General features: G+C 42.0%; 1 protein-coding gene across 2 annotated transcripts in view; it reads left to right on the top strand.

Moving 5' to 3' along the window:
• The window catches only part of cacna1sa (calcium channel, voltage-dependent, L type, alpha 1S subunit, a), a 52,639-nt gene that overhangs the window by 424 nt on the left and 24,947 nt on the right, over window positions 1–27,268 (top strand). The window contains exons 2-26 of one of the 2 annotated variants that reach the window (XM_082138697.1): window positions 4,152–4,506; window positions 5,487–5,592; window positions 8,554–8,693; window positions 8,773–8,912; window positions 8,991–9,143; window positions 9,300–9,505; window positions 10,780–10,883; window positions 11,482–11,627; window positions 11,732–11,813; window positions 12,556–12,716; window positions 12,921–13,146; window positions 13,237–13,444; window positions 13,985–14,105; window positions 14,189–14,303; window positions 16,274–16,373; window positions 16,544–16,613; window positions 16,692–16,824; window positions 17,548–17,677; window positions 18,090–18,149; window positions 18,239–18,345; window positions 18,454–18,541; window positions 18,615–18,722; window positions 18,807–18,859; window positions 18,953–19,099; window positions 22,117–22,318. In XM_082138697.1, coding sequence (XP_081994823.1) covers window positions 4,319–4,506; window positions 5,487–5,592; window positions 8,554–8,693; window positions 8,773–8,912; window positions 8,991–9,143; window positions 9,300–9,505; window positions 10,780–10,883; window positions 11,482–11,627; window positions 11,732–11,813; window positions 12,556–12,716; window positions 12,921–13,146; window positions 13,237–13,444; window positions 13,985–14,105; window positions 14,189–14,303; window positions 16,274–16,373; window positions 16,544–16,613; window positions 16,692–16,824; window positions 17,548–17,677; window positions 18,090–18,149; window positions 18,239–18,345; window positions 18,454–18,541; window positions 18,615–18,722; window positions 18,807–18,859; window positions 18,953–19,099; window positions 22,117–22,318 — 3,294 coding nt within the window. In that variant the 5' untranslated portion in view covers window positions 4,152–4,318. Of the gene's footprint in view, window positions 1–3,876; window positions 4,507–5,486; window positions 5,593–8,553; window positions 8,694–8,772; window positions 8,913–8,990; window positions 9,144–9,299; window positions 9,506–10,779; window positions 10,884–11,481; window positions 11,628–11,731; window positions 11,814–12,555; window positions 12,717–12,920; window positions 13,147–13,236; window positions 13,445–13,984; window positions 14,106–14,188; window positions 14,304–16,273; window positions 16,374–16,543; window positions 16,614–16,691; window positions 16,825–17,547; window positions 17,678–18,089; window positions 18,150–18,238; window positions 18,346–18,453; window positions 18,542–18,614; window positions 18,723–18,806; window positions 18,860–18,952; window positions 19,100–22,116; window positions 22,319–27,268 lie in introns of those variants that run through there. The other variant, XM_082138696.1, reaches the window with a different exon arrangement.

Below are 27,268 nucleotides of genomic sequence, written 5' to 3'. Positions count from 1 at the left end.
GTGTCTGTAATAATGCAGCAAACATTACAATACAACGAGTTTGTGCAGGTCAAGCTTAGACTTAAACAACGACACATCAGTCGAGCTGCAGTTTGAGAAGGAATGGTTTAAGAGATGTTGATGTGCAGAAGATGCTTTAATGTTGTGTCTAATATCTAATCCATTTTAATACTGCAATAAATTTAGATTTAAATTATCCGTTTGTACAGTATTAGTATATATATGTATATAACAAAAAAAATGTATTGCATATATAAACACTCTATGCTGCTTTTGTGATTATTGACAAATATATATATATTTATTTGAGTGTGTGTGTGTATATTTCTTTGTTTGTTCTCTAAGCCTTTGGCTATTATATATAGTTTGTGTTAAAAGTCGTTTATTTTTATTTTTTATTATATGCATTAATATGCTTGTATGTTTCTTTGAATATAATTGATTTATGGAATATTGAAGTTATATGAAGTTATATACACACCCACATCCTGAGATTTTTTTCTTGTTTTAGGCCTAAAACTGACTTTTTATTTACATTTAACTGGTTAAATATATATTCAGAATTGTTACAAATTATTTCTTATTTCAGTAAAGTTATTTTTTTTTTAGGATTTATATTTGCATTGTTTAATATTCATACATTTCATACATGTTTTAACTAGTGCTACACACTCAAGATTTATTTTAAATGATCTTTGTTTTACTCAAGTCTGCATCAGCGACTAATGAACGTCAGCATTTACACAAGAAGTGTGCGGGATTGTTGTTCTTTGTGGCTGTATGACATTTTCATTGATCATTTTTCTCCTTAATTCGAGGGGAATTCCACTGAGAGACGGATTAGACATCATTTACTGATTCGCCTCGAGCTCAAATACGCACAAGACAAGCGCAGATATGTCTCTAAATCAAAAAAGAGGGATTAGATCCGCCGCTTATGTTGAGTTCTGGCCGCTCCTGTCTAGCACGTCCCGTAACTCTTGTGTTGTACACAATGTCATGAATTAGAGACGGATTACATGTCCTCAGCTCCGACACACTGCCGTATCTTTAGGCCAGAAACATGCTAATGTTTGCCCAACACATTACAAGCATACTTTATTTAACTTCAAATGTCTGTTAATAAACCTAATGTGTTATTATTTGGCGATCTAGAATGCAGCAGCACATGAAACCAGAGACGTTTGCATATGTTTTGGGTCTTTTCGCCAGTATTTTATGTCAAATCCGTGTTAATTGCAAGGACCAGCCGCGGGTTTATCCTGCCTATTTGAACCTCAGACTAAGCGGTTATTAAGTTAATCTGGAGTGTGTTTGAAGTCTCCTGGTCTAAACTCAAGTCTGTCTCTCTCAAAATCCTTCACAGGGCTTTCAAAGAGCAGCAGAAGCCGTTTTCCGAGCGTCTATCATTGAGACCGGGGAAGAGGATGATGCTTCCTCGCTTCAGGAAACGCACGCTAATCCATCAGTCTTAGATAAACTTCCTCGGGCTTGGCTTTCATTTATGAACGAACGACACCAATAGCAACTCCACGCCTCAAAATGGACGCGTCTCATTGCCGTTTGGGCAGGAGCAGTAGGTACTGTGCGCCCTCTGGTGGTTACAGAGGGAATGACGTCCACTCAGATCCGCTAGGTCGCTCGCTACCGCTGTTCTTATACCCGACTCACGTCGAGCAGCGAGTTTACGACGGCTCGTACTGTGGCGGCGCGTCACTACTGTCGTATCTCCCGCCGTTCCACGGCAGCTTCGGCGTCTACGAATGCCCATTCGAGCCCGCCTTCATCCAGAAACGCAACGAGCGGGAACGCCAGCGAGTGAAGTGCGTGAACCAGGGATACGCCAAGCTACGCGACCACCTGCCCAACGCAACCACGGACAAACGGCTGAGCAAAGTGGAGACGCTGCGCGCGGCCATCCGCTACATCAAATACCTCCAGGAACTGGTGGAGAACGCGGGCAGCGCGGAGGAGAACGCAACGGCGTCGCCTCTTTCCATTTCCGAATCGTCTTCTGAGGAGTCTGTTGGGAGTTAAAGACGTTCAGAAAACATCGTATCCTAGTGACTTTTATCATGCACCAACTTTGATTCTGAGTGATTCTCAAATATTAGCATGTGTTTCAGTAGGGGCTTTCGCACCGGGTAATTATAGGAACCCGCCACCAGGGTGTTTCCCCGAGAACTAATGGTTCTCTTAGGAACGTTTTCCTGGTTGCGTTCGCACCGCCAGTAGGAACTCTGAGTGACGCAAGACACGCTTGTTGTTGTGACTTTTATTTTGACAGCGCTGAGAACGCCTGAGCTCACAGTGCTCACATTCTCTGTGTTCATTAGTTTACGATCTGTCTAACAGTCCTGTCTAATACGTCATTAGATAGAACTGTTTATACATACAGTAGAAAGACAGTGTTGCTGAGCAGAAATACATAATCATGTTTCTCTTGATCTCCTCAAAGTTGCGTTGGATTTTCTCCTCAGTGTAAAGATTAAGAGCTTCATCTATCACTGTTTTACATGTTCGTAGAGTTAGTTTCTGGAGTAAATATATAGGCTATAATCTGTGTTTACACAGCTTTTTAAAAATGGCGGGTGCGTTTGGCCAATCAGCAAACACTAACGTCACTGTAGTCCCTATAGTTCTGGTTTAGACCGACTCTGAAGTAGGAGTAAATTAGTTCCTCCAAAAGGAGTTCCTAGAACTAAAATCATTCCTAGTTCCTGCAGTGCGAACACGCCAAAATCCAGGTACTTCCGCCAATAGTTCTAGGAGCAATGAGAAGGTTCCTCCGGAGCGAAAGCCCCTATTGATGCAAATCCACAATTTCTAATTCAAAAAGAGACATAAAAAAAATGTGTCAGATGTTTCATTAAGTCTGGCCTTTAATAAACCAATGAAATCTTCAGAAATTAGATAAATGAGTTAGACAAGGCAAGGCCAGTTTATTTATATAGCACATTTCATACACTATGGTAATTCAAAGTGCTTTACATAGAAAGGAATTAAAATAATCACAAAATAAAAGCAAGTAAAATTAAAACAGTTATAAAAGGCATTAAAAGAGATATAAAGATGAAATTTGAAAGAGTAAAACGATGATACATCTGGCAAAACACTGTGAGATTTCCCCATGTTGATTGTACTGTGTCTGTGGTGTTCTTTCGGCGCCTAAAAAATCTGATGGACATCTCCAATAGATCCGATTTCCCCTGAAATCGGACAGGAGGAGCTCTAGGAAAGGAATCGATCCAGTCCGCACCCCACAGAACAGATCTGGTCCCCGACCTCGAGTTTCACATCAAACTCACTACTCTACCACAGACTCAGGTCATCAACATGGTTTCACCTCTCACTTTCCCAATGAACATTAAATGAGTTAGACGTTTTGCTGTTTGCTTGTGTGAAGTCTCCCACTGAGAGTGTGTTTGGCAGACTGGGACATGAGGGCACAGGGGTCACGACGCCCAAAAAAGCCTTGAAATCAACACGACGGCCAGTTTCTGACCTTGAACTCCCAGCGATCGCTCTGTGATCATGTGTACTGTGATTTTAAACTTCCTGAATTCAAATAAACCTTAAATTATACTTGGAATGAGATTGTTTTCACTTAGACATCCGTATCGTTCTCCAGGTTTTGTTGTGGAGGTTTTATGTCTGTTCATTGACACATGTATGACACTGTGATCTTAAAAACCTCAAAGAATTTAAATAGAATATTAATCTATCTATCTATCTATCTATCTATATATATATATATATATGTGTGTGTGTGTGTGTGTGTGTGTGTATTATTATTAAAATTAATAAACCATATATAAATATAATGTGATAATAATGATGAAATATGACGTTGACAGTTCACCCATTTTCACTGTTGAGACACAATAATCATTGGGACAATCATAAAAAACTGTGACACCAAATTTCACAGAGATTTATCTGTGAGCTGATTGGTCTGCCAGCTCAGTGATGTCACAAAGCCCAAACAGAAAAAGCCAATGAGAACATTCCAAAGTTATGACTGTGTTAATGTCCTGCCTCTTCATCTATCTCTCTGTGACCATAACTGTGTCATGTTCTGTTGTCCCCTAACACACACACACACACACACGCATGTGAGTGACACGCATTGTCTATATTTATTTTTTAAGTCAGACAGCTGCAGTACTAACCACACAAGAGCAGAGAGAGACAGTGCGAGGAAGAGATTCAGACAGACAGAGAGCTTCATTTTTGAGTCCCGAGAAGATCCTGAACTATTGAGCCGAGTACCTGATCTCCAGAGTTCCCGCGCCTCCTGCTCGGTTCTGCTCGGATCATGGAGGGCGGTGGCGAAGCACCCATGACCTCCTTCATCATGGATGAAGAGACGCTGAAGAGGAAGCAGAGAGAGAAACTCAAGAAGCTCCAGGCCACAGGTGGAAACCCTCGGCCCGCACGATCCCTCCTCTTCCTCACGCTGAAGAACCCCTTCCGCAAGGCCTGCATCAACATTGTAGAGTGGAAGTATCCTTTGACAAATCAGAAAATCATGTTTTTAATTACAATAATGTTTTTTGTGCAGAGTCACTAAAACATGTCAGTTAATTGAATGCATGTTGTTAAAGTACGTAAAAGTAATTTTCAGCATCATTACTCCAGTCTTCCGTGTCACATGATCCTTCGAAAATCATTCAAATATGATGATTTGAAACATTTCTGATTATTATCAATGTTGAAGTAAGATGTGCTGCTGCATATCTTTATGTAAACCGTGGTACATTTTTATTTTCCGAATTCTTTGATGAATTGAAAGCATTTATTTTACATTTTGTAACATCTTTCCTGTCACTTTTGATTAATTAAATGTGTCTTTGCGAAATATAAGTATTAATAAAAAAATAAAAAAACTTACCCCAAACATTTTAATGGTAGTTTATCAGTTTCCACAAAAAATATTAAGCACCAAAAATTGTATACAAATAAATGATATAACAAAAATAAAATGTCTTTCATAGATCAGCGGTCTTAAAGAAGTTCTCAGTTATGTTTCAGTTCAACATCAACTTAATTAGACTATTTGCTGACATATTGTAATATACTAAACAAACATCTTAATTTACTCTCCGTTTTATCTCATTGCTGCATATGAGTAAACAAGCGTACATATAAGTCATTCATTACTAGAGTCAACAAAAAGTGTTCAAACACAGCAAGCAACTATGAGATGACAGACCGTTAATGAGCTGATTTAGTCATGAGTGTGTGTGTAAATGTCAGTGTTTCAGCACAGTGCTCTGATATTCTGAGAGAACAGCTGTTCTGTCCTCCAGCTCACTAAATACAGACATGCTAAGCTCAGAGAATGCTAGCGCACACACAACAACACACTGAGACGCCATGTAGTTCACTATGGTACAGCACACATTATTATAATGCGCATCACTGCCGGAATATATTTCTCACTTTAAGAGAAGCTGGTGTGTTTTCCTGAACGTGTCTCTCAGACCGTTTGAAATCATCATCCTCCTCACCATCTTTGCAAACTGTGTAGCTCTGGCCGTTTTCATGCCAATGCCTGAGGAAGATACGAACAACACCAACAGCAACCTAGTGAGTCTCTCTCTCACATGCGAACACACAAGACTCCATCTTAATACACCTAAGACAACCTATAGAATGTGCCCTCACACACAACCTCAACATATAAACCCCTCCCCAACATCTGTTGACTCCACCTTAAGACAACCTATAGACCCGCCCTAATACTTCTTAACATATAAACCCCTCCCCAAGACCTGTAGACTCCACCTCAAGACACATGCTCAACCTATAGACCCTGCCCTCATATACTCCTCTACATATAAACCCCTCCCCAAGACCTGTAGACTCCACCTCAAGACACATGCTCAACCTATAGACCCTGCCCTCATATACTCCTCTACATATAAACACCTCCCCAAGACCTGTAGACTCCGCCTTAAGACACCTAAGACAACCTATAGACCCGGCCCTCATACACTGCCTCAAAATATAAACCCCTCCCCAACACCTGTTGACTCCACCTTAAGACACATGCTCAACCTATAGACCCCGCCCGGATATATACTCCTATATATATAAACCCCTCCCCAACACCTGTTGACTCCACCTTAAGACAACCTATAGACCCCACCCTAATACTTCTTAACATATAAACTACACCCCAATACCGGTAGACTTCGCCTTAAGACATTAGGTGTGTTCGACATCGGCTGCGGCTGGATGTAACTGATCGGCGAGAGTAGCCGCGTGCAAGCGGGGAGGAGCTGCAAACGTGAAGTCGGACACTTTCTGGTTCCCGTAGTGACCGCTCACGTGGTGTTTGCATACTTTACCACAGCTGAAGTGAAATAAATGCAATATTTGCCAAATAATACACAGATGTTTCAGAGACATTTTCATTCAATACTTTATGTACTGCTTCATACAGCGTCTGTTTAAACAAGAATAAAGTTCAACATAAGCTACTATCAATGAAGTGGAGTCTACGTTTTTTAAGCAGTTTTAATTTGATAAACATGACACAATATAACATGACAACGACATGAAAAGAGTGTTTACTGTTATATAAAACTGATTTGTGAGCTTTAGAGGAACTAAAGGTGTTCGAATAAACACGAAACACACGTGATCGTTGTCATGCAGTGAATTCGGCCAATCGTGGAACAGCTGTGTCGTCATCAGCCCTCGTGCAGCCCAGTGCAGCCACTCTTGAGAAGCTGCGCTGGCTGAGTTCTCCGGCTACTCTGGAATCGTTCTCGCGGTACTTTGATGGCACACGTCACAGTCACGTGGCGTCGGCGCTGTATCAAGTCGGACAAAATTTCTAACCGGCATGCAATGCTTCAAGTCAGCCGCCGATCGGTCTGCGCAGAGCTGCATGAAGTCGAACAAGCCTACATGCTCAACCTATAGACCCGGCCCTCATACACTCCTCTACATATAAACCCCTCCCCAATACCTGTAGACTCCACCTTAAGACACCTAAGACAACCTATAGACCCTGCCCTCATACACTCCCTCAAAATATAAACCCCTCCCCAATACCTGTAGACTCCGCCTTAAGACACCTAAGACAACCTATAGACCCCGCCCACATATACTCCTCTACATATAAGCCCCTCCCCAATACCTGTAGACTCCGCCTTAAGACACCTAAGACAACCTATAGACCCCGCCCTCATACACTCAACATATAAACCCCTCTCCAAGACCTGTAGACTCCGCCTCAAGACACATGCTCAACCTATAGACCCCGCCCTCATACACTCCCTCAAAATATAAACCCCTCCCCAATACCTGTAGACTCCACCTCAAGACACATGCCCAATCTATAGACCCTGCCCTCATATACTCATTTACATATAAACCCCTCCCCAAGACCTGTAGACTCTCCTCAAGACACATGCTCAATCTATAGACCCTGCCCTCATATACTCCTTTACATATAAACCCCTCCCCAATACCTATAGACTCTCCTCAAGACACACGCTCAATCTATAGACCCTGCCCTCATATACTCCTTTACATATAAACCCCTCCCCAATACCTGTACACTCTCCTCAAGACACATGCTCAATCTATAGACCCTGCCCTCACTCACAACCTCAGCATATAAACCCCTCCCCAATACCTGTAGACTCCGCCTCAAGACACATGCTCAACCTAAGACTTCACAGACACTTATAGACTCCACCCACTGTAGACTGTTTAAAAACCTTTTAATAACATAACAGAGTGATTTAAATGTTTCCATATTTATTTATTGTATTCTGTTCTTATAAAAGATTGAACTATATCCTAAATTAACAAGTGGCTAGTTAAAATCTATCTTCTGGCAGAATGGCTGACACCTAATGCCAGATATTCATCTCACTAAACCCTTGTAAGCGTGCGTGACCTTGACTCAGGTGACTGAAAGAAGCAGGTGCTTTGACCGCATGCCTATGGGACGCTGCATGTGTAGACGTTTTAAAATTAGACACAAACTTCAACTATATGCTCTCACACACTCGCAGAGCTCTCTCATCACTGCAGTGTTATCTGAAAGATTTTGTGGTTTGTAATACAGTTTGCCAGATTGTTTGTTTAGCAATCAGGTCGACATTAAAGCATTTGGATGGTAATAAACTTGCATCTAGTTTTGTTTTGTTATGAAGCTTATGCATCTATCTATCTATCTATCCATCTAAATGTCAGTAGAAACACACAGTGTCTGCTTCAAGCTAACAGTAGGTGCCATGTTGGTTATAAAATTCTCAGCGTCTGGGTCTGGGTTGTTTTCAAAATGCCTCGACTGAAACCGGAGGAAAGTGTCAGGCTCTAGCAATTCTTTGCCACGTTCCCACCAAACCCAACGTGTGTAAGTTCCCAGAATATAAAAAGACACATCAAGACAGATATTCAAAGTCAAAACAAAAGAGTTATGAAGTGGAAAAGCACCCATTGACACCAAACACCTTGAGTCAGTTGGTTGTACTGAAGTGTGCTGACAGCTCCATTCATCTCAATTTTCCGTGTGTATGTTCACAGGAGAGTCTTGAGTACATTTTTCTCATCATATTCACGATGGAATGCTTCCTGAAGATCGTGGCGTATGGATTACTCTTTCATGCCGATGCTTATTTACGGAATTGCTGGAATATATTAGATTTTGTCATTGTGACAATGGGGTAAGACATACACACCACTCCCTGAATATGTCCAGAAACACCCAAAGTACACAAACACCTACTGTGTGACGTCCCTCAGGTTGTTCACAGTTGTGGTGGACTTCATCAATAACATCAGCGGTGTCGAGGCGCCAGTGGAACAGAAGGGCGGCTTTGACATGAAAGCCCTCCGAGCCTTCAGAGTCCTGCGGCCCCTGCGGCTCGTCTCCGGGGTCCCCAGTAAGTGACAACACCTTCTTCTGCTCACCTTTCTAATTTTTTTTGAGTTGGCTGGTTAAAGTGTAATGTCTCCTCCAGGCCTGCAGGTGGTGATGAGCTCCATTCTCAAGTCCATGCTGCCCCTGTTCCACATCTCTCTGCTGGTTTTCTTCATGGTCACCATCTATGCCATCATAGGCCTGGAGCTTTTCAAATGCAAAATGCATAAAACATGTTACCACACCGGCACAGGTAAGAAATGACGCAAGATAGATGAAGTGAACTTACATAGAGCCAACATCGAAACTTACCTAAATGTTTTCCTTTTGCCATCTTGCAGGCACTGGTGTTTCCTTCAATAAATGCACATTTTGTCTAATTTTGTCTTTGTTTTGATATTTGTCACAGATATCATCGCCACGGGGGACGGCGAGTGTGCGGCTCCGTGCGCTCAGGCTGGTAACGGCAGGCGTTGCCCTCTTAACGGAACCGAGTGCCGTGGTGGATGGCCCGGGCCAAATGACGGCATCACCCACTTTGACAATCTGGGTTTCTCCATGCTCACTGTATACCAGTGCATCACCACTCAGGGCTGGACCGATGTTCTGTACTGGGTCAGTGACACAAAAGGGTCTTTCGCACCGGGTAGTTATATGAACTCGACACCAGGCAGGGTTCATACACATTTTAACCAATACTTTTCCATGACTTTTCGGCACATTTCCATGACTATGTATTCCTGAAAATGTCAGTCGACATTATAAGAATAAGAATATGTGTTAAAGTTTACCCTCAGAGGTTTAACAATAAAATGGATGACAATTTATGTGGTTCAATACAAAATAAACATTTATTTAAACACACAAAGTGCAAGATCTTTGAAGGACACAGGATAAAATACATGTAACGTTACATAACAGTGTCCTGAAAAAAACACAGCAACTGCAAATTAACAACTAATTGGGCAGTAGTGGAAATTGTGAAATTACACAAGTAAGCACACTTACGTTCCCCACACGCAAATTTGGCTGCCAACTGACTGTCAGGAAACATGGCGCTGAAAAGTGCGCTGACATCCTCGCACGATTTAAAAGAATAGTGGGAGTGCGACTTTTAACGCCCACAATACCTCGCCCCTTAATGCGTCTTGTCTAGTAACATTTGAGATAGTCCCTTGTCTTGTGCCTTCAGTCTGACTCATGATGGAAGAACCTGCAATCGGCCTAACGTTGGTCGATGTCGACGGAGGAGAAAAGAAGCTAGTGATAGTCATGCTCGAGCCTTCACGCGCAGCCACAACTGCCTGGTGCTTGGCGCCTTTAGCATGGCTAGCTAGCGCTGATTCTCCCATATTAGAGATGTCAATTATCTTAGAACATAGTCCACATCTCGCTTTCCTCGGGTCCTGAACCTTCTCGAGCCATGTCTTGTATGTTTCCAAGTGAAGCCAGACATTGTTAAATCGACACTTTCCTGGCATTTCAATTAAATTTCTGTCAGCACCGACTTCGCCTCAGGCAACATCGCAACAAGTGAGTGAATCGGAAGTGAACTGAACGTTATGCCGCCCGAATATAAGGACGTTAAGACAACGCAAAATCTTTTTTTTATTAAACAGTTTTTTTTAAACTGGGGTTCGTAGGTTTTTCAAAATCTTTCCAGGCCTGGAATTTGCATTTTTCAAATTCCATAACTTTTCCAGGTTTTTTCAAAACGTACGAACCCTGACCAGGTCAATTCCCCCGAGAACCCCAAACAGTACCCCCAGATCCCCAACCGTACACACTTGATTCAACTTGTCAGCTCCTTAGTAGAGACTCCAAGACCAGATATACTGATATAAAGGACTGTGATAGGGATCCGACAGCCGACTCTTGTCTTCCTACAGGTGAATGATGCGATTGGAATGGAGTGGCCCTGGCTGTATTTCGTGACTCTGATTCTCTTGGGCTCGTTCTTCATCTTGAATCTGGTTCTGGGGGTTCTGTGCGGGTAAGTCCAAACATTTGTGCTATATCTGTATCACTCTACACGTTACTGTCCATATTTCAGAATAATGATAAAGAATGAGTGTCAAAACTTTTGACTGGTAGTGATCAGCTGCTCCACGGTTTGACACGCATGTGATTCGCGGTGTGAATAAATACTTTAAGTAGTTTTGAAACCAGTACTTTTACACTTTTACTTGAGTAAAAAGCTTGAGTTGATACTTCAACTAACTAGTATCCCTAGTAAATAGTAAACCCTAGTATCTATACTTCTACCTGAGTGATGAATGTGAATACTTTTGACACCTCTGGTTAGGCAAGTAGTTTTTGATGTAGTATCGAAGAACTTCAAGTGAGCATTAAGTAATAAATGAAAAGCAAAGTTAAATCCTGCCCCATAAAAAAAAAAATATATATATATATATATATATATATATATATAGGTTTTTTTGTTGCTGATCAGAAAAATGATCCGATCCGTGGCTAAAAAAACGTAAATGATCCGAACCGTGAATTCCACCATCCGTTCCACCACTAGTAGTGATATGCTTCAGAGATTTTGCCGCACATCATCTCATATTTGTCTCTTTCTCTGTGGTCAGCGAGTTCACTAAGGAGCGAGAAAAGAGTTCTCGAAGTGGAGAGTATCAGATACTGCGGGAGCGTCAGCAGTTCGATGAAGATCTGAAGGGATACATGGAGTGGATCATACAGGCAGAGGTCATGGACAATGACCAGGAGGGGCAAGGTGCTCAAAAACACTCACAAACACTTTAACAAGCTACAGCCGTTGAGAACCAAGGCTCATGGGGTTTGAAATCTGGTTAAATGTGGCACAATTGTTCTCCACAGGTCTGCTCCCTCTTCAGAAGGATGGATCAGAATCAGAAACTCTCTATGAGCTGGAGGGACTCAACAAACTCATGTTTTATGTGTGAGTTGAGCGATCCACTGTTGGGAATGATTGACTTCGTGTCCAGGAGGATATTTCTAGACCGTATCCAGATCTGATGAAGGACACGACGATAACGCAGTCCTGAAATATCCACTAGTCTCTCCCCTGTGAAGGCCTCCTTCCCTTCACCTCTGTACAGATCAAACATTGTCAAAATGATTCCAGTTCGTTACAAAGTACAAATTACAAAGTAATTTGGTGTGGTCAATTTGTAAAGAAAGACTACATGGCTGCACATATATATATATATATATATAATATATATATATATATATATATATATATATTCAAACGCGCATACCTGTAGACTAAACATGTGATATGCATGTGCACGTCGTCAGCGTTTTCACAGATTCACATTTTCAAAATTTTGAACCTATTTCAAAGTTTGCGTTCTCGAGCCACCAGGCACTGTTGCCGTGCGGATGAGCGGCCAGAGCGCATTAGAAGTTTTCTGTTAAAACGGTGTCGTGTAAGCGGCCCCTAAGTTAATAACTAATGATCTTTAAAACGGAAGTGAATCAATCAAAACTAAGTTTAGCTGGACAATAACTTTATTCTAGAGCTGCTGTAAAGCCTAAACAATCTCTAATTTCCTATTATCACTGTAAAGTTGCTTTGAAACAATCCATATTGTTAAAAGCATTATACAAATGAAGGTGACTTGACTTGACTTCTAAAACATAAATGCTTTGAATTTCTCTCTGCATGTGTTTTACAGTCGACACGCTCGTCGATGGAACCGATTTTTTAGGAGGAAGTGTCGTGTGTGGGTGAAGTCCAGGTTGTTCTACTGGCTGGTGATTCTGCTGGTGTTATTCAACACTCTGGCAATCGCAACCGAACACCATGATCAGTCTGAGTCTCTCACCAACTTCCAAGGTTCAAATTCTGTCATCATTTACTCACCCTCAACTCATTTCAAACCTCTATGACTTCTTTCTTCTGTGGAACACAAAACAGATCCCAAAAGTCTAACATTCTGCTAAATGACTATAAGCCACTGATGAACATCCAGCAACCAAGTTGATTTTAGCTGGATTTTCCACAAGGGTATTTATTTATATTGCTTTACCTCATTTGCAGACAATACCAATAAGGTGCTGTTGTCTCTGTTTGCGGTGGAGATGTTTCTGAAGATGTACGCAATGGGGCTGCCGTCTTACTTCATGTCCCTCTTTAACCGTTTCGACTGCTTTGTGGTTTCTGTGGGGATCCTGGAGCTCATTCTCGTTAACATGGACATAATGTCTGTCATGGGGATCTCCATACTGCGTTGTATTCGGCTTCTGCGTCTCATCAAAGTAACAAGGTATGTGATTCTCGACACCACCGTGAAGACCAGAAGAACCAGGCGTGTATGTGTGCATGAGAATTGATCAGAACTGTGCGTGATTTTCAGGTACTGGACGTCACTCAGTAATCTTGTGGCGTCTCTCTTGAACTCTGTGCGCTCCATCGCCTCCCTGCTTCTGCTCCTCTTCCTCTTCATCGTCATCTTTGCTCTGCTCGGCATGCAGGTTTTCGGGGGGAAGTTTAATTTTCCAGATGAGTATGTGAGACGAAGCAACTTTGACAATTTTCCTCAAGCTCTGATCACGGTTTTCCAGGTACATTTATCATTTATAGACAGTAAAAAATGTTGGGTTATTTTTTTTAACCCCTCCGTTAGGTTACACATATTGGGTCACTATGTTGGGTCATTTTTTTAAATTGTTGGGTCATTTCTAGTAATAACTCGGCTGTTGAGTTAAAATCGAATGTTGAATGTACACTTGTGTATTTTGAATTTATGTACACAATTATGTATATTTACATGAAATTCTAGACTCCCCAATATTTAGTTCGTAATTTAAAAATATTTGTTGAGACATTTGTTTTATACAAACAAACAATTTGTATTTAAAAACAAAGTGTATTTTATTTAATAAAATAATAATGTCATGAATAAAAATAAATAGTTAACTGTTGGGTTACTTTTAACCCAATGCATTGGGTTAAAATAACTCACAGCTGGGAAGGTGCTATACCACCCCATAGTTGGGTTACTCGTTGGGTTATTTTTAACCCAACATTATTAAGTGAGTATGATAAGCGAGATGTTTGGATCCACAAAGCCTCTCCAGTGTCTTGTATTCTCTCTGTTTTAGATCCTGACAGGTGAAGGCTGGAACTACGTCATGTACGACGGCATCATGGCTCACGGAGGTCCCGCCGTGCCTGGAATCCTGGTCAGCATTTACTTCATTATCCTGTTCATCTGTGGAAATTGTATCCTTCGTGCAGCACAAATGTGTGAGTTGTAGAAATTCCATGTGAAAAGGATGATGGCTTTCCTGAGCATTGAAATGCAGATATTCTCTTAAATGTGTTCCTGGCGATCGCGGTGGATAATCTGGCTGAGGCGGAGAGTCTGACCTCGGCCCAGAAAGAGAAGACAGAGGAGAAGAAACGCAAAAGGCTTCTTAGGTGAGTGACAAAGGTCAATAGCATGAGGAAGAGACTTCTGTCAGGACCACTATCCTCAAATACGATTGACAATTAGCATACAGTTTGGATTGGCGGTATGGTTCCGTTCTGGGCAGCCTAGCATAGATCAGAGCAGGACAGCAGCAATAACCCCCCCTTAGGGTTAACAGAACAGAACCAACATGAATGTATGCAGATATCATTAATTCAAGATTTGAATGTACAACATAATTCGAGAATTTATTCTGATTCAAGGGGGATCAGAATGCCAAATCCTGACTGACGAGAGGTGGAGCTGGGGATGGAGGAGGGTAATCAGCTCCTGAGAAACGAGAGGTGGAGCTGGGGAGGGAGGAGGGTAATCAGCTCCTGAGAAACGAGAGGTGGAGCTGGGGATGGAGGAGGGTAATCAGCTCCTGAGAAACGAGAGGTGGAGCTGGGGAGGGAGGAGGGTAATCAGCTCCTGAGAAACGAGAGGTGGAGCTGGGGAGGGAGGAGGGTAATCAGCTCCTGAGAAACGAGAGGTGGAGCTGGGGAGGGAGGAGGGTAATCAGCTCCTGAGAAACGAGAGGTGGAGCTGGGGATGGAGGAGGGTAATCAGCTCCTGAGAAACGAGAGGTGGAGCTGGGGATGGAGGAGGGTAATCAGCTCCTGAGCAACGAGAGGTGGAGCTGGGGAGGAAGGAGGGTAATCAGCTCCTGAGAAACGAGAGGTGGAGCTGGGGAGGGAGGAGGGTAATCAGCTCCTGAGGAAGGAGAGGTGGAGCTGGGGAGGGAGGAGGGTAATCAGCTCCTGAGAAACGAGAGGTGGAGCTGGGGATGGAGGAGGGTAATCAGCTCCTGAGAAACGAGAGGTGGAGCTGGGGAGGGAGGAGGGTAATCAGCTCCTGAGGAAGGAGAGGTGGAGCTGGGGAGGGAGGAGGGTAATCAGCTCCTGAGAAACGAGAGGTGGAGCTGGGGAGGGAGGAGGGTAATATGCTCCTGAGAAACGAGAGGTGGAGCTGGGGATGGAGGAGGGTAATACGATCCTGAGAAACGAGAGGTGGAGCTGGGGATGGAGGAGGGTAATCAGCTCCTGAGAAACGAGAGGTGGAGCTGGGGAGGGAGGAGGGTAATCAGCTCCTGAGAAACGAGAGGTGGAGCTGGGGAGGGAGGAGGGTAATCAGCTCCTGAGAAACGAGAGGTGGAGCTGGGGATGGAGGAGGGTAATCAGCTCCTGAGAAACGAGAGGTGGAGCTGGGGATGGAGGAGGGTAATCAGCTCCTGAGCAACGAGAGGTGGAGCTGGGGAGGAAGGAGGGTAATCAGCTCCTGAGAAACGAGAGGTGGAGCTGGGGAGGAAGGAGGGTAATCAGCTCCTGAGGAAGGAGAGGTGGAGCTGGGGAGGGAGGAGGGTAATCAGCTCCTGAGAAACGAGAGGTGGAGCTGGGGATGGAGGAGGGTAATCAGCTCCTGAGAAACGAGAGGTGGAGCTGGGGAGGGAGGAGGGTAATCAGCTCCTGAGGAAGGAGAGGTGGAGCTGGGGAGGGAGGAGGGTAATCAGCTCCTGAGGAAGGAGAGGTGGAGCTGGGGAGGGAGGAGGGTAATCAGCTCCTGAGAAACGAGAGGTGGAGCTGGGGAGGGAGGAGGGTAATATGCTCCTGAGAAACGAGAGGTGGAGCTGGGGATGGAGGAGGGTAATACGCTCCTGAGAAACGAGAGGTGGAGCTGGGGATGGAGGAGGGTAATACGCTCCTGAGAAACGAGAGGTGGAGCTGGGGATGGAGGAGGGTAATACGCTCCTGAGAAACGCGATAGCTGCTAATACTGAAGGAGCTTATATATGAATAAAGTGATAGGTGTCGTATTCCTATAGGTAGACGTGGATCAGCTGAGAGTCACTGATGCGAGCTTGACTGACGTGACCTGCCAGAACTGACGCTACGCTTGATTTTTACAGACATTTCTGATGCATTGTTTTTTCTCGGTGTAGAGAAAACCTACCCGATAAAGGCGAGGAAGACAAGGCCATGCTGGCAAAGAAACTAGCCGAGCAGAGAGCCAAGATTGACGGGATTCCCACCACAGCCAAGGTCAAAACTGACAGAATGACATCAGTATATTACTGTGAAATGGCATTAGAAGTGTATTTTGTATTCAGACAATACCTGATAACTGCACTGATGCCAACGTGCCAGTTTTAACATATTTAAGATAAGAAATTACTACTCTGATTCATGTGTTTCTTTATATTAATCTGCAGCTCAAAGTAGATGAATTTGAATCAAATGTGAACGAGATTAAAGATCCATTTCCTCCAGCTGATTTCCCAGGTAAAGCATAAAGGATCATTTAGCTTTGTTTATTCAGTTCGTATGTTTTACCGCTGACGTTGTGATTGACGTGGTCAGGTGACGATGAGGAGGAGGAGCCAGAGATTCCCATCAGTCCTCGGCCTCGTCCAATGGCAGACCTGCAGCTGAAGGAGACTGTGGTGCCGATGCCAGAGGCCAGTTCCTTCTTCATCTTCGGCCCGCAGAACAAGTAAAAACATCACCTGCTTTTCCTTCACCCTAATTAGGGTTGGGAATCGAATACTTGAGGTCAGGAATCGGATACTTGTTATAAAATTAAAATTTTGATTCCTCTTATCGATTCCTTTGTGAGCATTTCATTTTGACTCTAAACCATTGAAGTGCGAGAGACTCTGTTTTCTGTGTTCATGTGTATCAGTATAGTGGATCCGTGCAGCTCTTAAAGTGACAGCAGCCTAATATTCCTAATATAACATGTAATATATATGCCGTCTCTATAATAACACTAATATTCCTGCTCTATAATAACACTTATATTCCTGCCGTCTCTATAATAACACTAATATTCCTTTTGTAACTATATTTGTAATGTTTATTTTATTCATAAAGTGCAGTGTTATTTTACATCTGATTCCAGTTTCTGAACCTGAAAATCTTAAAACACTGTTGATTTCAATCGTATCTGTGTTCAGTTGTGTCTATTTGTTGTGATTGCGAATTTTTTTATTTGTTCTTTTTTAATCACTGAGTGTTTATTTACTTTAGTAATGCTTGAAGTTTATATTAGTTCGGCTGGTTGTTCTTCTATGGTGTTTTTAAACCACAGGCAAACGTTCCTTGTGTAAGTGTTCTTTATCCTGATGATTTTTGTTCATGATACTCAGCTACAATTAAATGTTTTGCAATAAGAGTTTTTTTTTTTACCTTATTGGAACAATGTCTCTCTGCTCAGGTTTCGTAAACTCTGCCATCGCATCATCAACGCCACGACCTTCACCAACATCATCCTCCTCTTCATCTTGCTCAGCAGTATCTCATTGGCTGCGGAGGACCCCATCGACCCAATGTCCTTCAGGAACCAGGTACACCATCTCAAGACTTGCACATCTCTATACACCATCTATACACTCTCAGAAAAAATGGTACAAAACCTGAAACTGGGACGGTCCCCTTTAAAAAGGTTCTAATATGTACCATTTAGGTATTAATATGTACACTTTTGGTACTAATATGTACCATTTAGGTACTAATATGTACACTTTTGGTACTAATATGTACCATTTAGGTACTAATATGTACACTTTTGGTACCAATATGTACCATTTAGGTACTAATATGTACACTTTTGGTACTAGTATGTACACTTTTGGTACCAATATGTACCTTTGAGGTACTCATATGCACTCTTTATGCACGCCCCAGTGACAGCTTATGTACCTTTTTTTCTGAGAGTGTACACACACCTGCCGCTGTACCTTTCTTTCTCCGCTCCAGGTCCTAGCCTACGCTGATTATGTCTTCACCTCAGTTTTTACAGCAGAGATTGTGCTAAAGGTGAGACGAGAGTTCGGTGTGCGTTCAGAAAAGCTGTTTTGTTATATTTGGGTTCTGTGAATGGTTCATTTCTTCTCCGTCCACTGCAGATGACCACGTACGGCGCCTTCTTACACCAGGGGTCTTTCTGCCGGAACTCCTTCAACATCTTGGACCTCATTGTCGTCGGCGTCTCCCTGCTGTCCATGGGAATGGAGTGAGATTTAAAAGCAATATGGCCTTGTGCTGACATTAGATACAAACAGCCGAAAACAAAATTATTTCGAAAATGACGTTTATTTACAGTCCTCATGCCTCTCTTTAGATCGAGTGCCATCTCAGTGGTGAAGATCCTCAGGGTCCTGAGAGTGTTGAGACCTTTAAGAGCCATTAATCGAGCCAAAGGCCTCAAAGTGAGTCTAGTTTTGAGAACACAACATGACAAATGTCCCGTTCCTCCTTTTATCTGTCTTTGCTGTCTTTTAGCACGTAGTCCAGTGTGTGTTTGTGGCCATCAAGACCATCGGAAACATCGTGTTAGTCACCATGCTCCTGGACTTCATGTTCGCCTGCATTGGCGTCCAGCTTTTCAAGGTCAGAAAGTTCACAACATCCATTAGTCTTTGTGTGTCTGGTAAAGAGGAGAATTTAATGTGTTTATTTTTGTTAATCTGGCAGGGGAAGTTTTTTTCCTGCACAGACCCGCTCAAAATGACGGCGGAAGAATGCCAGTACGGTTGAACTTTCATTCATTTCTCCTTCACTCCGAGATCTGAGACTCTCCAAATCCACATAATTCTTCTCTCTTTCGGTGATGCTCTCAGGGGAACGTTTATCCAACACCAGGAACACGCTCTTCATGACATGGTGCTCCGTCAACGTCTGTGGATGAACAGCGATTTAAACTTCGACAATATCCTGAACGGCATGCTGGCTCTCTTCACCGTCTCCACGTTCGAAGGCTGGCCAGAGTAGGTGTTTAAAGGAGTAGTTCACTTCAGAATTAAAATGTCCTGATAATTTACACAACCCCCACGTCATCCAAGATATCCATGTCTTTCTGTCTTCAGTCGAAAAGAAATTAAGGTTTTTGAGGAACACATTCCAGGATGTTCCTCCATATAGTGACTTCAATGGGGTCCAACGGGTCGAAGGTCCAAATGTGAGTTTCAGTGCAGCTTCAAAGTCTCGACACGATTCAGCCGAGGAATAAGAGTCTTATCTAGACAAACCAGCCAACATTTTATAACAAAATAAACATTTATATACTTTTTAACCACAAATGCTCGTCTTGCACTAGCTGTGATGCACCACACTTTATATGATCACGTTGAAAGGTCACGCGTGATCCAGTTCAGAAATGAAGGGAAGGGTGAAAAACTCCATCACATTTTCTCCTCCAACTTCAAAATCGTCCGACATCATTGTTTTACCTTTTATTTATTTATCATTTATTTGTAAATGGCGTTTGACGTAGTCTTTGCACGTTGGCTTTGTAAACACTGGGTCTGTTCTTAGGCCTACGTCACGCATGACCTTTCAACCTGATTACGTAATGTGTGTCGCATCACAGCTAGTCAGGCACGTGCACACATAGACATCAAAGGGGGCTTGAGCACCTGCCCTTTTTATTCCTGGAGAGAAAGTGCCCTTTTTTCTTGGGTTGTTTTTTTTATTTTTGAAAAATAATATATTCCTGTTTGCGCACAGCTTCCCTGTCAAACAAATATATTTATGTAAGCAATAAGGTACGAGAGGCTGTGCTGTATCGTGAATAAGTAACGGCTGAAGGGCGTTGACGCGACGCGAAGCGGAGACAAATATAGTTAACCTGTGTTTTGCAAGCATGCATGCCTCATGAGCTACTGGACTAGCTAATGTGTAAGGGATAATCGCCATACATTATCCCGCTTATTACATGGCTACCTACCAAATAAATAATTAATTTGACACAAAATATTGATTTAAAAGGGAGTTTATTGATTTAAACCCGATTGTATTGCTTCCGCTAAAGAAAATAGTACACTCCGTCTCTACGGTTAGAATCCATAGCAACGCTCTGTTTTTCATGGCAACGGTCTGTTATACTCCGCACAGCGGTCTGTTATCAAGAAATAGTTGACGCCTAATTTGCATACAGAACGTCCCCAGTAATGACTTTGTGAGTCTTTCCCCCTGAAATTTTGAAATCTATATTGGTGAATTTAGAAGAAATCTACAGATGCAAACAGATGGAGGATACACTCTAAAAAATGTAGTAAATCTGAGTAACTGCATCTGGTACATTAATAAATAAAACTGAGTAGAAATTAGTTAACATTAAAGCAGCACTCAGTAGCTTCGGGATTTCTACGCTGTATTCTCGCTTTTTGCTCGCAGGTTTCTCTCTAGAGCTCCCCCCACAGCTTTGGAATAGATATTTGACAACACTGTTGTAAAAACTCGTTGTTGATTCTCAGACACCAGAGGCTATAGATCAACGACATCAAAGCAGATGGGACATTCTTTAAAACATCTTCTTCATTCGGGTTCAAACAGCGTGAGGGAGCGCAATAATGACAGCATTTGAGCAGATTTCTTTTGGCCGTAAAGCAATTGTTTACATCGCGAGACCTGATATCACGCGAGACTTCCTGACGCAGCGGCCGGCGGCCCGCCGCCCCAAAGTTGCAAGTGCGTATTTTCCGCTCACGGGCACCAGGGGGGTGCGAAACGACCACCATTCAACCCGAAATAAGTATTATAACCATTCCAGTGACTCCGAAGCTGTTCAGTTAAGGTAAAAAAGTTACTTAGTTCACCTTTAAACATTAAAAATAACAATATTTGTGACCCTGGATCACAAAACCAGTAACATGTCGCACGGGTATTTTTGTGGTAATGGCCAACAATACATTGTATGGGTCAAAATGATCGATTTTTCTTTTATGTCAAAAATCATTAGGATATTAAGTAAAGATCATGTTCAATGAATATATTTAGTAAATTTCCTACCGTAATTATATAAAACATTTATTTTTGTGAGTGAATGCAGCACAATCGCGAACATAAATGGCCAACTTAGATTTTCTCAATGTTTAGATTTTGTTTGCACCCTCAGATTGCAGATGTTCAATAGTTGTATCTCGGCCAAATATTGTCCTATCATAACAAACCATACATCAATGGAAAGCTTGTTTATTCAGCTTTCATGTGATGTATAAATCTCAATTTCTAAAAATTTACCCATGTGACTGGTTTTGTGGGTAATTAATAAATGAGCAGATTTTGCTATCTGTAACAAAATAGCAGCAACAGCCCTCTTCAGTTTAGAGTGAATATTTGTGTTGATTTTAAAGTGTTATGTATTCTGATAACACCAAAATAATTCAAATGATGTAGTGCCTTGTGCAAAAATAAACAAGTTATTAGTAAAACACGCCCCTCTGCTTGATGCAGTTATTTAGGTTATTCTAAATATATACTTGAAACTAGTAGCATAGAAAATGTTTTCAAAACATGCACATTGTGGAATGGTTTCTTTTGCTGCTCTATAGTGAATACTAAGGAGACCATGGTTTCTGTGTGAACTGATTATTTTGTAGACATCTTTTGAAAATGAAACAATTGCGTGAGTTTGAGGAAGATAAAATGAATTAACTTTTTAAATAAATTTTTTGAAAGGAAGTCAGAGTTGCGTTAATATATATACTTTTTTGTTTAAAAAAAGAAAAAAAATACGTAATTATGAGAAGTGCCCTTTATTTCACTTGAGCCCCTGCCCCTCAAAATGTCTGTGCACGTCCCTGCAGCTAGTGGAAGATGAGCATTTGTGGTTAAATAGTATATAAATGTTGTTGTTTTTTTAGGGGGAGAGTAAATTATCAGGAAATTAATTCTGAAGTGAACTAATCCTTAAATGAACAACTTCCTTTCATGTTTGTTGTCTATACAGCTTTTGATCAAAACGTTGGCGCAAACCCATTCTCCCTATTGTACCTTTACACAGCTTGTTGTATAAAGCCATCGACTCGAATCTGGAAAACGTTGGCCCTATTTACAACAACCACATTGAAATTTCCATCTTCTTCATTGTTTACCTCATCCTCATCGCCTTCTTCATGATGAACATCTTTGTGGGCTTCGTCATCGTCACCTTCCAGGAACAGGGAGAGCAGGAGTTCAAAAACTGCGAGCTGGACAAAAACCAGGTACCGCACTTTCACTAGGGGTGAAACGGGTCGCAGTTGTTGATTGTTGATTGTTGATTGGGGGGGTTCAGACAGCGCTCGAACACCGGATTGATTCCTCTTTCGCGTTTCCGGACACATAAACACAAAATAATGTCTAAACACCCGTCTCGGAAAGTGTTCTCTCAGTTATGTCATCAGTGAACAGTTGAGGAAGAAACCGGATGTTTGTCAGTTTATTCAGTCTTAGGCCGGCGACACACTGGCTGCGTGGCGTGAGCGTTTTTATTTCGGCTCCCATGTTAACAGGTTAGAGCTTGCACACTGCCTGCGTGACGTGCATCTCAGGCGCGGCTCGAGCTGCGCGGAAAACGCGTGTATGCTGGAAATAGTCAAGTCAAGTATATTTGTATAGCGCTTTTCACAATACAGATTGTATCAAAGCAGCTTCACAGTATTAAATTAAAATAATACAACAAAGTTTGTTTCAAGAGGAATTTATTGATTGATAAAATTAAATTAAATATCCCCAAAATATCCCCAACTGAGCAAGCCAAAGGCAACAGTGGCAAGGAACCGAAAAACTCCATCAAGTGACCTAATGGTGTCCTAAAACTCCATCAGGTGACCTAATGGAGAAAAAAAACCTTGGGAGAACCCAGGCTCAGTCGGGGGCCAGTTCTCCTCTGGCATTTATGAGCTAGAGGCCGGATTGTAGTTTGAACTGTAAGATTATATGAATGCCTGGCTGAAGAGATGCGACTTTAATCTAGTTTTAAACTGGGAGAGCGAGTCTGAGCAACGAACAGTATCAGGAAGACTATTCCAGAGTTTTGGAGCCAAATGTGAAAATGCTCTCCCTCCTTTGGTGGTTCTGGATATCCTAGGTATGACCAAAAGCCTTGAATTTAGTGATCTTAAAGAGCGCGATGGATTATAGGGCGATAGAAGATCCGTTAAATAGACTGGAGCTAAGCCGTTTAGGGCTTTATAAGTCAGTAGCAATACCTTGTAATTAATACGGAACTTTATAGGTAACCAATGCAGTGATGATAAAATCGGTGTTATATGATCATATTTTCTTGATCTAGTAAGAACTCTAGCGGCGGCATTTTGGACTAACTGTAGCTTGTTTATTGAGGATGCAGGACAACCAGCTAATAAAGCATTACAGTAATCCAGTCTCGAGGTCATGAATGCATGAACTAACTTTTCTGCATCAGAAACTGATAGCATATTACGTAGCTTAGCAATGTTTCTAAGGTGGAAAAAGGCTGTTTTTGTAACATATGAAATATGATTTTCAAAAGACAGGTTGCAATCGAGTATAACACCCAGGTCTTTTACTGTAGCGGATAAAGTAACAGGACATCCTATGATGTTAAAGTTGTATTGTGCGAGGTTTTGTGGGCGTTTTTTTTAACCGATAAGTATTACCTCTGTCTTGTCTGGATTAATAAAAGAAAATTACGCGTCATCCAATCTTTTATATCTTTAACACACTCTGTCAATTTGGAAAATTTCGCGTTTTCATCCGGCCGTGATGAAATATATATTTGAGTGTCATCAGCATAACAATGGAAACTAATTCCATGTTTCCTTATAATATTTCCAAGTGGCATCATATATATTGAGAATAACAGAGGGCCTAACACAGATCCCTGCGGCACTCCATAGTTTACTGGAGTTAGGATCAATTTTTCTCCATTTAAATAGACAAAATGGTAGCGGTCAGATAGGTATGATTTGAACCAGCTTAATGCTTGTCCTTCAACACCAGTATAATTTTGTAGTCGATCTAAGAGTAATGTATGATCTATAGCAGTGGTTCCCAAACTTTTAACAGGCATGTACCCCCTGAGACATTATAGATCTTCCGGAGTACCCCCAACACCACCAATTGTTAACAACAAGTTTTTTTTTTTTTTATATTTATTTTTATCAATTTTGTCGAGAATAGTGAATAGAATCATAAACATATGATACAAATCTCATCAAAAGTCAACATATGATACAAATGTGCTGAATATAATGATTTTAAACAGATATGCACCCAATCTCACACACAAGAGGCCTACAACACATATCCAACATCTCATTAAAGCTATTGTTAACTTTTCACATACTGATAAGTATTGCTTTTCACATATGATAACATTGTATATTTTCTTAACTTCTCTGCTGTAAAATAATAAAAAAGAGAACACATTAACAATAGTAAACTAAATAGTAAACAATAAACTAAATTGTAGTAAACCACACAGAATAGGCCTACCACCTCTCCATCCACATCACCAGTTTAATCAATGTGAGGGATGTGCCTGGATGTTCTTACATAATGCAGCGATGTTAGGCCGAATTGGGGACAGTTTCAGTCTTAGATCATTTTCCACAAACAGTTTGTACCTATACTTGGTCTTAAGGCAGACCAAAGCTGAGAATCCAGTCTCGCATAAATACGTTGTAGCAAATGGCATCAACGTCTTAATCGCTCGGTTTGCCAGGTCCGGATACTCTGCCCGCAAACTAATCCAGAAATCTGTCAGTGTCTTCTGACCGAACTCGATTCTGACCGACCCGTTCGTGGATATTTCCCCGTAGGCTCTCTCTCTCGAGCATAGGAAGCTGGCATGTGTTGGGTGACGAAAAAGGATTACGAATCCATGTGTCGTGGTCGTCTGTTTCGGGGAAGTATTTGCGTAATTGCGCTGCCAAGTCGCCAAGGTGTTTCCTTATGTCACATCTGACACTGTCGGCAAGCCGTAGTTCGTTTTCACACAGAAAATCCTGCAGTGATGGGAATGCGCCAATGTCATTGTCTTTGACACAGTCAGACCAGAAGTTCAGCTTTTTAATCGTGGCCTCTACCTTGTCTCGCACATTGAATATTGTAACAGAGCGACCTTGCAGCCCGAGATTGAGCTCATTTAGACGACCAAAGATATCTCCCAAATAGGCCAGTCTTGTGAGCCACTCATCGTCATGCAACCTATCTGACAAGCGAAAAGGATTGTCGATGAAAAACAGTTTCAGCTCGTCTTTCAGTTAAAAAAAGCGTGCTAAAACTTTCCCTCTGGACAACCATCGCACTTCAGTGTGGAGCAAAAGCGTCAAATGGTCACTGCCCATCTCACTGCATAAGGTGGAAAAAATGCGCGAGTTTAGGGGTCTTGATTTGACAAAGTTAACCATCTTTACTGTGTCGTCCAACACCTGTGCCAGGCTGTCTGACATTCCTTTGGCGTCAAGCGCTTCCCTATGTATGCTACAGTGGACCCAAGTGGCATCTGGAGCCACTGCTTGTACACGGGTGACCACTCCGCTGTGCCTCCCCGTCATTGCTTTGGCACCATCTGTGCATATACCAACACATTTAGTCCAGGTTATTCCGTGTGATCGTATGAAACTGTCTATGAGTCCAAAAATGTCCTGCCCCGTTGTCCTCGTCGGTAACGGTTTGCAAAAGAGGATGTCCTCATGAATTGACCCTCCATATATGTACCTGACGTACAGGCCAGGCCTGCTACATCTGTTGACTCATCTAGCTGTAATGCATAGAATTCACTGGCATGTATGCGACATAGTAACTGTCTCAAAACGTCTGCTGACATATCACTGATCCGTCGGGACACAGTATTGTCTGATGAAGGCATTTTCTGGAAAGTATGTTTAGCCTTTTCCCCCAACATTTTCTCAGCCATGTCCATAGCAGCAGGGACAATCAGTTCCTCCACAATAGTATGAGGCTTGCCTGCCTTAGCCACTCTGTAACTGACCATGTAAGACGCTTCTACTCCTGCCTTATTTACAGCATCTGGCGCGATCAGACATTTCTTGGTGTTAGAAAGCAGTCTCAATTGTCGCTCAAAAAACTCCTGTGGCTTATTTTTCAAATTGCCATGTTTCGTTTCTAAATGTCTTTGTAAGAGTGAAGGCTTCAACGAGTTATTAGACAGAACTTGCGCACATATGACACACTGTGGCTGAGGGAAATTCGCATTGCCTGTGTATGTGAAGCCCAGAGTTATATAATCTTCGTTATATCTTCTTATCTTTGAGTGTGCCTCCCTACCATCGTCTTGTTGTCTCGAGGGAAGAGTCTGTGTCTCCCCGTCTCCATCACTGTCCATGTTAATGGTTTGGCTAGCATCAGGCCTCTCGTCAGAGTTAGGATTTGCTATGATAGTGTCTTGACCTGAAAAGCTTGTCCCGACAGCAGGTGACTCCTTTGAAGTTTCTGTTGTCGTTCTGGGTATGGCCTGAACCCGTTTCAGCCATTTATCCATCGATTGAAAAAATTTTTTGGTCAAATAGACGAAACTGGGATGATTTCCGACAGGATTTTTACCCTCTCTGTCTCCACTCTCGAATATTTTGTTAATGCGGAGATAATACGTTTTTAATGTGCAGTGCAAATGCAGAAGTTAAGGCCATCCTTAAAAATATTCTTGTTTGCCGTAACCCGACCGACCCTGTCAATTTAGGACCGACACAAATAATTATTTTTTTCCCCTTTTAGTCCGACCGACTTGCCGGTTGTAAACTTGCGTTAAGACCTACCGATTTTTTTAACTAATACAAATGCAATAAAATGATATTAATTATATTTTAGTAAGTATTGTCAATATAAATTGCCCATACTCCTACATACAAACGTAGGCTCTCTTTAAAAAAATAAAAAAACCCGTGGCGTCATCTATGATTATAAGGGCTGTAGGCTAGGCCTATATGCGAAATGAAACCGAAATCGCGACACTCAGGGAGAAAAATGCGTTCATCAGAAAATGCGTTTAATACTAATATATTGAAACGTCTGTTTATACATCCATACTCCCTTAATAGAATAGAATAGAATAGAATGAGGCATTTATATAGCGCTTTCATATGTACTACTGTACACCCAAAGCGCTTTACAATCATATCAGGGGATCTCTCCTCAACCACCACCAGTGGTTAAAGGAGTCCAGACAT

This window comes from Leuciscus leuciscus (genome assembly GCF_965113295.1).
Source record: "Leuciscus leuciscus genome assembly, chromosome: 15".
Lineage (NCBI taxonomy): Eukaryota > Metazoa > Chordata > Actinopteri > Cypriniformes > Leuciscidae > Leuciscus > Leuciscus leuciscus.
This window is presented reverse-complemented; position numbering and strand designations above follow the sequence as displayed.